Source organism: Silene latifolia, chromosome 5 (genome assembly GCF_048544455.1).
Source record: "Silene latifolia isolate original U9 population chromosome 5, ASM4854445v1, whole genome shotgun sequence".
In the NCBI taxonomy this organism is placed as follows: domain Eukaryota; kingdom Viridiplantae; phylum Streptophyta; class Magnoliopsida; order Caryophyllales; family Caryophyllaceae; genus Silene; species Silene latifolia.
This window is the reverse complement of record NC_133530.1, coordinates 70049970-70061977: the sequence shown is the minus strand read 5'-3', so window position 1 is coordinate 70061977 and position 12008 is coordinate 70049970. Positions and strand designations below refer to the sequence as shown.

The window sequence follows — 12008 nt, the reverse complement described above, 5'->3', positions numbered from 1 at the left end:
CCGTATAATCTGAAAAAATGTGTAAATTACATACCGAATTATAAAAATCCAAAAGTTAACTGCATATATATTAGTGATGCAGTTATGCAGTGGTGGTGAACAATTATAAGAGTTTTCCAAGTAGTGGCTTAGTGGAATCATGGCATAGGTGGTCAGTTAGGGTTACAACTTTTGTTTATTTTGCAGTATAAATATCAGTGCAGACCAGCATAACTCACCATCAAAACAATAACAAAGCATAAAAAAAAAAAAACTACACAATGGCATATGTTCAGAGTATTCCCATCGCCAACATCAAGAAAGAAACGCCGGGAACAGAGCAAATCACTGTTCGGGTTATGAGACTATGGCACAAAAAGTCAGACAAGAAGCCAAATGACGTGAAAGGAGTTGAACTGATTCTATTAGACATAAATGTAAGCCTTCTTTTCTTTGATGTTGTTTTCAATGTGAAAAGTAAATATATGATTAACCAAAACCATACTCATGTTTATGAAACAGGGAGACGTCATTCAGGCAACAATCAACCAGAGGTTGACAAGGATTTTCCTAAAACAACTTACTGAAGGGAACACATACAAAATCAGAAGGTTCAGCATTTCCTCAAACCGAGTGGTCCTCGACATGGCAACATTTCACCCTTGCAAGATTTGGTTTGAATACAGTACAAGGGTGATACGCATAACTGGTTCTGAGATACCACTTTCAGTTCATGTGTTTTACACTTTTCATGAAATCGTTTTTGGTGCAATGCCATATAGACTTTATATTGGTAAGAAAACAATTCCTAATTTTTCTGATAATGTGTTGCATATAGTAACTTAAACAAGAGTCAAGGGCAGTCATTATCTCATGTCAGCATCTATCTTCCAAGACCAGTGCGTGTTTAGTCATGGCCAACTTTATGTGGCACTTTCCAGGGTCACACGAAAAGAAGGCTTGAAAATTCTAATTTGTGATTCAGATATGCGTACTTCTACTACGACTACTAATGTAGTATATCTGAAATTTTTCAATTTTTAGAATAATTTCCATATGTTAAAGTAGATTATTAAATTACATTTCTTTATTCGAGATGTAAGGTTTTTTATGTATGCAAATGTTATTTACAATAGTATATTACGATTTTTCCTCTTAACCTATTGCATTTGAACATGTATTTGAAACAAGTGTAAACATTAATTACGTAGATCGCCGATTTAGACCAATTAGATAATTACAATAGAAATGCAAAAAAAAAAAAAAAAAAAAAAAAAAAAAAAAATCATCCAAGAACATTAATACTTGCCCAAATGCATACCCGACGAGTTTAAAACTAGTTTACTTGAATTCCAACATATTACCACGTTTCACTTAATCACACTTTTTTTTAAGTTGATAACATTTTATTCTTTTTGTCTTTCTTTTTTTTTAAGAAGAAATTTGTCGGTGAACATTTGGCTTGGTATAAGAAAGATACATGGAGGAAGCACGGATCATTTTCCCTATGCCAAAATCTGTTGGTTTTTAATTAATGATTCTACCTTATACGTTTAAAATAAAACATGTTTCTACCTTGTTTAATAGATTAGTTTAGAGCTTTGCATCAACTTCAATGCATATTCCTCGCCGTAGTAGCTTCCATCTTTTGGTGTTTCTCCACCAACGTTACACTTTGAAAATTGCAATTGTTTTTTAATTATTCAAAATCAATTGGAACAACATCACAAATTCTTATTAGACTAATTATTGAAAATTATGTTACCTTTTCTTATGATCCTAAATTCCTAAGGCTTTTTTTTTTTTGTAAGAATCTAGTACTAGTCTTTATTCATCCATAGAGATTAAATCAAGCTTAAATCATGCACGGAAATTATAGTAACATTTTTATACTCAGAAAAAAGCGACGAGTTCGGCTAAATATACTAATTACGTTTGCCAACTCTACTCTATCACTTTACTTTATCACGTTTGTCAATGCGTATTTTATGCGGTAAATATCGTTAGCTATGTATTTGCAAAAATTATAAAAGTTAGATATTTTTATGTACTAATAAAGACGAATAAAACAAGATCCCATATAAATGAATATACTTTCACTTATGTATTGAGAGAAAATTGAAATTGAATATTTCTTTATGAATAGTGTAGAAATTAAAAGTGGTTAAGGGGAGTTGGATGGAGGAAGCAATAGACAATTTGTCAATTACTTCATTGACTAATAAAGTAAGTTAAATACAATTATTTTTAAATGACTATTTATTATCATAGCAAATAATACTCCCTACGTCCCAATCAATAGTTATTTACGGAGTATTCTTTTTGCACAAAGACCAAAGAAATAACACAAAATCTCATTATAGACGGTACATATCCGTCTATAACTAAAGACGGGTCAAATACAATACCACATTACTAATAGGACAAGCAACAAGTGGGGTGGTGGGGGCCAAAAATGTCACCACTTTCAAGCTATTTGACCCGTCTTTAGCTATAAGCGGATATATCCGTCTATAGCAAGACTAGCTGAAGAAATAAATATGGGTGATTTTAGGTCACATAAAACATATAATCCCACTCACACATACAAGAGACCAAACAAAATCTACAATAAAAGAAAATAGATAACTATTTATTAATACACTCTGAAATAGAAATAGATAATTATTGATTGGAATTGAGGGAGTAGATGAACTTGCTATAAGACCATCTCCAACCATGAGTTTTTCTTCTCCTCGTCTCACTCTCTCTTATCACTTCTTACTCATCCACCTCACTATTCCTCAACTTTTCAATTTTACTCCTCCAACCATAATTTACCCTTATTCCTCATCTCAATCTATTTTATTATTTATCTCTCTTACTTTAACCTACCCACCAATTAAAATATTGCTAAAATACTCACTTTTTGATACGTTTCATATGTTCAATTAAATGCAAGTTGTAAAAGTATGGTGTGGAATGCAATTTGATGCAAGTGGGTCTTCTACGCGCAGCGTTTTGTTCCTCTACAAACAGCGAAGCGCTTTCTTCCTCGTTAATATGAGGCCACTTTTTGATACATCCTCATGGTTGGAAGCCCCACTTTTCACATCCTCAATTTTTCGCTGCATTTCATCCGCATCGTTGGAGATGCTCTAAGAAGATGATGTAAAACAACCAAATTGGTAAAAAAAGTAGGTGGTGTTTGCCAAATTGGTAAAAAAACTATGAATTGTGACAAATTGGTAAAAAAAAGAGTGGAATGTGATAAATTGACCAAAAAACTATTCTACCTTATTTAATTTGTTATTCCTACTTAAAAATGACTATACTACCCTTGCTCAAGTTGTGGTCGACTTTTGGGACCGAGGGCACAATTTTTTATTTTTTATTTTCATGAAATTATCCAGATCTTCCGTCTTAATAACATTGTTATGTTTTAATTTTTGTTTTCTAAGAAATGATCTTTTATCATACCAGTATTAAACTTCGTAACTAGAATCAGACAGTTGGCTTGGTCCTACACTCCTACTCGCCATATACTTTTGGATTATTTTGAAGTATCCGTCCGACCTAAGAGTGGCTACGTCTGCAAATAAGTCATTAATGGTAGCGCAATTAAGATATAATATGCTTTTTAATGTGGGTCGGTCGTCAATTCATACCGGCTTGTTTCAAGTGAAATATTATACGAAGTAACTTATAAGTCAATCTTTAGGAGTAATTTTTGTTAAAATCAGTTTCGATATGAGTTTTTACGGATCTCGTCATTGTTTGGTTGAATTATTAAGATTGGAGAAGTGTTAACTTGGTTTGTTTTAAATTTTGGATCAAACTTCAGTTCTTAACGACGAGTCTCGAATTAATTTTTTTTCGACTTTAATATTTCGGTAAGGGTAGTTTTGTCATATCTTGTTCGAACAATAGAGAGTTCATTAAAATGAAATTTTTTTGGCTAATTTGTCACCAATCAATAGTTTTTTTTACCAATTTGTCACATATGACACTTTTTTTACCAATTTGGTTGCTACCCTTCACTTTTTTTACCAATGTGGTAGTTTGGCCAAACATAATGTGAACCTCGGTAACTTCTTACATCATGAACTATCTAGGTAACATACAAAATTAATACCATTTCCAATACACATAATATATGAACTTCAACTATATATACTGACATGTCAATCTATAAATAACATACCTAAAACCCAACCCCCCCCCCCCCCAAGGAAAAAAACCAGATTAATATCCATCACATGGCTATAAAGTTCAAGTGTGGAATATTTCTCTTGATGATTATGATCCTAGGTTTAATTAGCAATGGTGATGAAGCGGCGCGTCATCTTTACGCTCCGAGTTTCGAAAATGGCTACACAAGCAAGAATTATGGTGCGAAAGCAAAGAAAGAAGACAAGCACTTGTATGTTATCCTAACCAAAGGGGTTCCAGTTCCAGCGTCCGGACCTTCACCACGTGGAAATGCACGTAAACCACCCCGGCCTTAAGTATTACTCCATTCGTCCCAAATTATTTGTTTACCTTTTTAATTTTTTTATACATAACTGATCTTTTATATTTTAGCTAATCTAGACAAATGATTGAGACAAAAAAAACTAGTTAATAAATATTGGGTTTTTCTATATGGTGACCCTGAACTTTTTCAAATCCCACGTGGTAACCCTGCAAATCAGAAAACAAAAATAGTAATCCTGAAGTGCATTATTACGTATCGCCGTAACCCTTAACTAAAATTCCGTCAATTTGCAGAGTTAAATGGGTGATGTGGCGTGTGATGTGGCTATTTGGTCTTGATGTGGCGTGTGACATGGAATTATAGTTGATAAGTAGCATTTTGGTCGCGTTTTACCCCTCATTTATACCTTATTCCGACTCAATTTTGCGTGCTTAATTGATTAAATAACTCATTTTATTAACTAAGTTATAACAAATAGTCGTCTTAGTTAGATTTAATAATTAGTCGGGTTTTTATAATATTAGTATTACTGTTATTTTATTAATGTAATATGTAGGTGAGACGGAATAATGACACGGAAATCGAGCAAGAACTCATTTGAAATCAAGCTCGCTGACCACCGTGACACACCATCCCAGACAGCCACCCCCACCGTTACAGCCACCATCAAACCACCATTTCCCTTTATCACCTTGACACCATTTCAGCAGTACCAGGATGTCGAATCCAACTTCGCCATCATCAATTCAACCCGACAAACCTGACCAAGTCGACATCATTAAATTCAGTCAACAATTGAGTTCAGGCGAAAATATTGCATTTGCTCGACTTGGGTTCTGAACCAAACTCCTCCCACAAACGAGACCACATCACACTCCACATCAAGACCAAATAGCTACATCACACGCCACATCAGCACTTAACGGGGCAAATTGACGGAATTTTAGTTAAGGGTCACGTTAATTGCAATTAATGGACTTCAAGGTTACCATTTTTGTTTTCTGATTTGTAGGCTTACCATATAGGATTTGAAAAAGTTCAGGATCACCATGTAGAATAACCCATAAATATTTAATATCGAGAACTCGCCCCTGATCATACTACAAAATTCAGAATATTGAGTATAATTCAGCAGTTAACTCTTTATTTAAATATTAAAGTTTTATTTTAAGTTGTATAGCTAATCGAGTGTTTTTTTTTTTTGTCTTCCTTATGTTAGATTAATGTTAATATTGCATGCATGCATGTTTTTCTATTTCCTTCTACACATTATCTTATGGTGTATCACATCTCTTAAGATTTGTAAATGATTGTTAGAGCTCACCATGTGTATCTGTGTCATCCAAAGAATATATGAGAGAAATATACGGAGTAGTTTAAAGGAGGGAAAATTACTTAATATACTTGTAGACTAATTTTAAAGTGACGTAAATTGTATAATGATCGACTATTATAATTATCAATCAAACTGTAGTGTGAAAAATATGACGAGGCCGGTAAACTTCACATAAAATTCAAAATATAACGAATATCACATTCAACAACACATTACATGTCTCATTAGTCGCATATCAAATAACCCCGTCGTCTATTTAGCTTTGTTTCATTATTACAAGGCTCATAATTCATAAACACAAGTGACTAGAGTTAAATTTGCTAATAGAGGTAATACACGCGCCCAATCATTTGAAGCTCTCTTTAAAGAAGTGGAGGCTCGAATGGCCCGGGGGCTGGAGGCCCACCAAAACAGTCTCTTATTAGCCAGCAACAACACAACAAACTCAAACTGCACAAAAACAAAGTTATGAGGGAAATTATTAATGAATTTCATATTAAAGTTTTACCATTTTATACGACGGTTCTACTAACAATAAAAGGAGTGCTATTTTAAAAATCTTTGTTGTTAATTGCTACGGTGATTGTTGTGACCGGAATATTAATGTTAGTATATAAATACTCCTTATTAAAAAGAATAAAAAATAATAAACAGTAAAGAAAAAAATAAAAGTTTACATACCAAGAACCGAGACAATCTATAAAACCTCCGAAAACAGGAAACGGACCAGGTCCCGGTGGGCTCCAAGAACCAGGCCCTCCTCCAAAAGGCCCCCATGGACCTGGCCCTCCGGGTGGTCCTCCTGGCCCCATGACTATGTTTCACTACTTCTTAGTTAGCTCAACGTATAACACTATGACTCACACACGACGATATTCAACTCGCACTTACGCCAGTTAGCGGAGAATATATATCAGTTTATAAATGTAGTAATGTGTGATATATGCGCTTTTGTTGTAATTCGTCTTGTAATATATAGAGGGGAGAAAAGTTTGGTGATGTTAAGACTTAAGAGGTCCGAAACTAACATTCTCGTACACAACTACTACTCTACTAGTCACCAAACTTTCAAATCTACCTACTTGTCAACCTAATTTTTTCAATTCTTTTTCTTTTTTTCTTTTTAAAAAAAAAACAATTTTACATAAGTAGTGATGCAATATTATCTAATCGAAGTTAATTGCCCATATATCCTTGTAAGAAATGCTCTTTAGTTAAAAGGTTATTACTCCCTTACTCCCTCTGTCGATTAGTTTTCTAATGTTTTTGATTTTTGAAATCTGAAACTAGTTTTGATACCGTGCAATACACGGGATACTTCTAACTCTTGATCTTGAATTCTTGTCAAAATTTTCTAACTTGCAACATTTGATATTGATAGAAGAAAGAAGAGGTGAGAATAAGGAACAAAGATGTCATAAGGAGATAGAGTACGTCACTTGTATTAGGGACATACATAAGAATTGACCTGATATATAATTTAACTTAAGATGATCTTGTACAAATTAATCAGTGTAAACCGAATTGGTTAAATAACAGTGTTTCTGTCGCTCATTTTTTCTCTGGTCCGACATTTTCCGGCAAAAAATTATGCACAACTAAAACAACTTTGTCCATGAAAGCTGCAATCATGTTTTCAAATATACATGTGCACGCACTAAGCTACACTACTAAACGATATTCCATATTCGATGTATAAGAATGGCTCATTGTTTTAATCTCCATATTAAATTAGATAAGTATTTAAAATCAATCTTGACAACTTTTAAAATCAGGATGAAGAATCTTTTATTTTTTTTACAATGGTTACTCAAGAGATAACCTGTCCCGGCTGTGCCCATAGCCTCCCACTTCAGTTTTCAAAATATTGTACCTGCAAAAGGCACGTATCAAAAGTATCAAAAGTGAGAGTGACGGTTAAATGAAATCAAAGTTGTAAAATGTGATACTCTGTAGTAAACAAACCATAGTTTATGTAAAGAACGGAAAGCCAAGTGATTCGTGTGATCGTGTCCTCAAAACCATGCTAGAAGCATAAATAATAGTCTCTCCATCCCACTTTTATTATACTAGTTGTTGCGCCGCGCCCTCCCGGGCGCGGAGCCCCAATTTGGACAACTGTTTATGAAATCCCGATCGGAATATCGTGTAGATGTTGTGCTTATGTGTATAGAATAGTTTGTGAATTACTTTGCCACTCTGGGACAAACCACGCAGTGGCCATATTGACTGCCTGACTGCATTATTGTGGGTGAGCATCATCATATAGGATGAAAGTGTAATAAAGGTATGAATATAAATGCTACATAGGATTATAATGGGACAAAGTGGAGAATGTATACAAGGAGAACAAGGTAGTTTTTTTTGGTAAAAGGAGAACAGGGAAGTTATGCATAAAAGAGAGTTACTTATACACAATATTTATTTGAAATGCCCTTTTTTTTCGGTATCCGAGTCAATTTTCTTCTTCGCTGCAAGTTCTTAAATTGTTCATCTTTCTCATCATCACCCTAAGCTAACGAACCTTGAGCTGACGAGAGCAAAAATGAGAATGCTTGCAGATAGGGATAGACACATAATGCCAATCGTAATCTCTAAAGTATGGGTACAATTTTAAAGGACAGAAGTTTAAAACCTGGAATGATGTGCGATGATGTTGCCAATCATTGCCACTTGATCAAATCGTTCCTTAGCTCGCTACAGATTATAAACCTCAGGATACAAAGAGGAAAAGATCAGAAAAGGAAAGGAGAAAAGACGGAGAATGAAAGGAAGAAAGAGGCTAAAAATGAAAGGCGTGAAGTGAATGGAGAACAAGAGAGGCAGCATGAAAGGCAACCTATATATTTCAGTTAACATTCAATGAAGCAGGCCACATAAAAAGAGGTCATCTTAAGTCCAAATAATATTTTTCACAGTAACAACATAACTAAACAAATAAAGATGCACACTACAGTTAGTTACCTGCTCACTGTCCCTTTCGGCGAGGCTAGACCTATGAGTATCGCCATTTAACCTGAACAATCCAGCCTTCTCCTTGTCTCTACCTCGAATACTCACTCATTTGAACAACTCCCCCCAAAAGAAATAACAACTCAGTATTAAATTAACTCCAACACCAGTCGGAAACGGGTACGATCCACACAGAAAATGAAGAGGGAGATAACTTAACGATCCAAAAACCAAACAACAGATGTTAAGTGCAATCCCGTATTGAGTTCAATTTGTAACCTAACAGCACGCGTTAACTACAATACCATATTGAGTTCCATTTAGTGTTCCCTAAAGAGATACAAACCTAAGGTAACATATATACCAGTTCTGTTTCTTGGCAAAGTTTGAGAGAATCAAGATCTATTAAACTTGCTTTTATTTTTTTTCGCAACACATTTTACAGATAAGCTTATTGTATCTCTGCTGGATAGGTACGGCTTGTCTGTTAAACCTCATTATTTATTGCATCGTATTTTATTAAACAAGAATCCCACTGATAAGTAGTCAGTTTCAGTTATAATTTTTATATAGAGTAATGACATAATTAACTTAATTAGTTTCTTAAGTACGGAAAGACTAATACTCTATATGGGTGAATATAAACATAAAATAGACAGCAAAATTTTGACCTGAACTACATCCTCTCCATTAATCACTGCCAAATACATTGATTTGTTGTAGCAATAGCTAACCTTGCATCAATTTGGTTGTAAGGTTGTCCCTGAAGGGTCCATTCTTTGACAGCTCCAATATTGTTGGCATTGCCTCAGTGTATCACATTATGCTCCATAGCAAGACGATCCCTTAAGGTGGCCCTCTGACTGCAAAGTTAGTAATGTAAATTAATATCTCAGAACACTTTTTTTGCTTTTTCATAATTCAGATATACTATTATCGACCCCTCATTATGTATACGAGCATCGGGGGAGTAGGGGATAAAGAGGGAGGATGGGAGGGGTGCGAAAAAGCATCGTTGCTCATATTATTCTTCAATAACATGTTAAAAAAACGATCTTCCTATTTGATAGAAAAGAAAATATGAACACCACGAGATCCAAATAGAAAATAGTAAAATCTACTATTATTTAAGAAGTTTTAGTTCAAACACATCCGTAGTTCCTAGTTTCCAAATGTTGCCTCCATTTTCCTTTCAACTTTCCTGCACCTTGGACGAAGTCTATGAGCTAATATAAGGAAAACTACTATATGGAAATGTCCACACCACTCAGAAATCAGAGAAATCTCCAACAAATAAAAAAGAGTCAAATCTATGAGCCAGATAATCATGTAAAAGCCGCTAAATTTGAAGGACTCTATTCATGTACACCGCCGGTTATACCATTAATGAGAACATAATATAACAACCATATGCCGCCACTTCCCAACAAAAGAAGAAGTGAACACTTCCAAACCTCCTTTTCAAGTGCATACTTCCGGACACAACGTTAGACATCACTCAAATCAACTAAACACCAAAAGGCGAGGGTGTTTAGCACCGGGGTGGGAACAACATATTAAAGTTTGTTAGGGTGTCTATCAGGGTGTGGATAGAGTGGGTCAGATGATTTGTGCTAGGCCAGTTTTGCTAGGTTTACACAATATTGTATGAGGCAGTTTCTATTGAAGTCCATACTTCCCGCACATAACATGAGACATCACCCAAATAAATTCATCATTCATCAAAATCGATTATCCAGTTGTACACGGTAGGTACACATATATGGACCTTATTTCACAACAATTCAGATCCGTCAATAGGCATATTGCGTCCATCTCCTCGCTACGCAACCGAAAGAAAGAATTCAGGTTTGAGTTCAAAGTACGGTATGCAAAATGACAACCACCAAAAAACGCAAAATATACAAGCCAAACTAAAAGAAAATTAACTAAATATGGATGTGCAAATAACCTTTTTTAAGAGAGGTCAAATCCATTTCCTATACCCGAGAAAGGCAATCTACCGAAATCAGTAGTCCGTTTTCTAGGAAGGTGCGTAAATTTCTCCCATTCTCTATTTTCGTCAAACCTGTGTAGTTTTGAAAAAAAAATTATAAAATAGAATTAATCGCCTGCAGCTGAAAATAGAGACTAAACGTGCACCACTTTATAGCTGAAAAATAATAAAATTTAATTAATTCTCTCATTCTCTATTGATTGATTGCAGTATTGATTGATTGCAGTACAAAAATACCCAGTGTCAACATGCTAAAATATATATATATATATATATATATATATATAGAGAGAGAGAGAGAGAGAGAGAGAGAGAGAGAGAGAGAGAGAGAGAGAGAGAGAGAGAGAGAGAAGAGATCAACTAAGGTCCACGTTTATATTGAGTCCATAAGTTCTATTATGAGCCATTGGATGGAGGGAAATGGAGGGATGAGATCAACCCCAAAAAGTGTGTTTATAAGCTAATCTCACCATCTCTCTCCTCCTTCACTAATCCACTCTAATTAATCACTAATTTACTATATATTTGTTTTCCACTCATCCATTTCTCTTTCATCTTACACATTTCATTTCTCTCTTCTCTCAAACTCTAAAAAAAAACCCCAAATAAATAAAAAAAACCCAAAAATCCAAATAAATAAAAAACCCAAAAAATCCAAATAAATCAAAAAACTCAAATAAATCATTCATTCCTCTCTTCCTCATTCACCACCACCCACCACCACCCCACCCTACACCAAATAACCACCCACCACCCCCGCCGCCGCCACCCCACCGCCGCTGACTTTCTTTTTTTTTTTTTTTTTTTTTTTTTCAACTCGTTTTTTTTTTTTTTTCGTTTTGTATTAATTTGTATGTTTTTAGTTGTTTTTTCCATTCATTATTTTTTTTGTCTTTTATTTTATTTTAGTTGTCTTTTATTTTGTTAGTTATGATTTTTTATTCATTTTCTTAAATCTCTTCTTGTTATACGTTTTTTTTAAGATTTCGTGTTTTAAATCTCGTTTTTTTTTGTGAGATACTTTTTTTTCATCTAAGACAAAAATGGAGTAAAGTTATACAAAATTGAACCAAAGTTATACAAAAATAGACCAAAGTTATACAAAGAAAGACTAAAGTTATACAAAAATTGGACTAAAGTTATACAAAAAATTGGACTAAAGTTATAAAAAAATGAACCAAAGTTATACAAAAATGAACCAAAGTTATACAAAAATGAACCAAAGTTATACAAAAATGAACCAAAGTTATACAAATATGGATTAAAGTTATACAAATAAGGACTAAAGT

The 12008-nt window shown here is 34.1% G+C and overlaps 1 protein-coding gene and 2 long non-coding RNA genes across 3 annotated transcripts; 1 reads left to right on the top strand and 2 right to left on the bottom strand.

Annotated features, from left to right (window-relative positions):
• Nucleotides 1-260: 260 nt before the first annotated feature.
• On the top strand, nt 261-825 carry LOC141655507 (uncharacterized). The gene is made up of 2 exons (XM_074462584.1): nt 261-416; nt 502-825. Exons 1-2 carry the CDS (start codon nt 261-263, stop codon nt 823-825), a joined length of 480 nt encoding a protein of 159 aa, XP_074318685.1.
• A 5086-nt stretch (nt 826-5911) lies between these two features.
• LOC141656147 (uncharacterized) lies at nt 5912-6730 on the bottom strand. The gene is made up of 2 exons (XR_012548388.1): nt 6453-6730; nt 5912-6221 (listed from the first exon to the last, which is right to left on the bottom strand). It is a non-coding gene; the product is annotated as an uncharacterized LOC141656147 (long non-coding RNA).
• Nucleotides 6731-8394: 1664 nt separating this feature from the next.
• Nucleotides 8395-10786, bottom strand: LOC141656146 (uncharacterized). Its single transcript, XR_012548387.1, has 3 exons — nt 10675-10786; nt 9458-9586; nt 8395-8483 (listed from the first exon to the last, which is right to left on the bottom strand). It is a non-coding gene; the product is annotated as an uncharacterized LOC141656146 (long non-coding RNA).
• Between the last annotated feature and the right edge of the window lie 1222 nt (nt 10787-12008).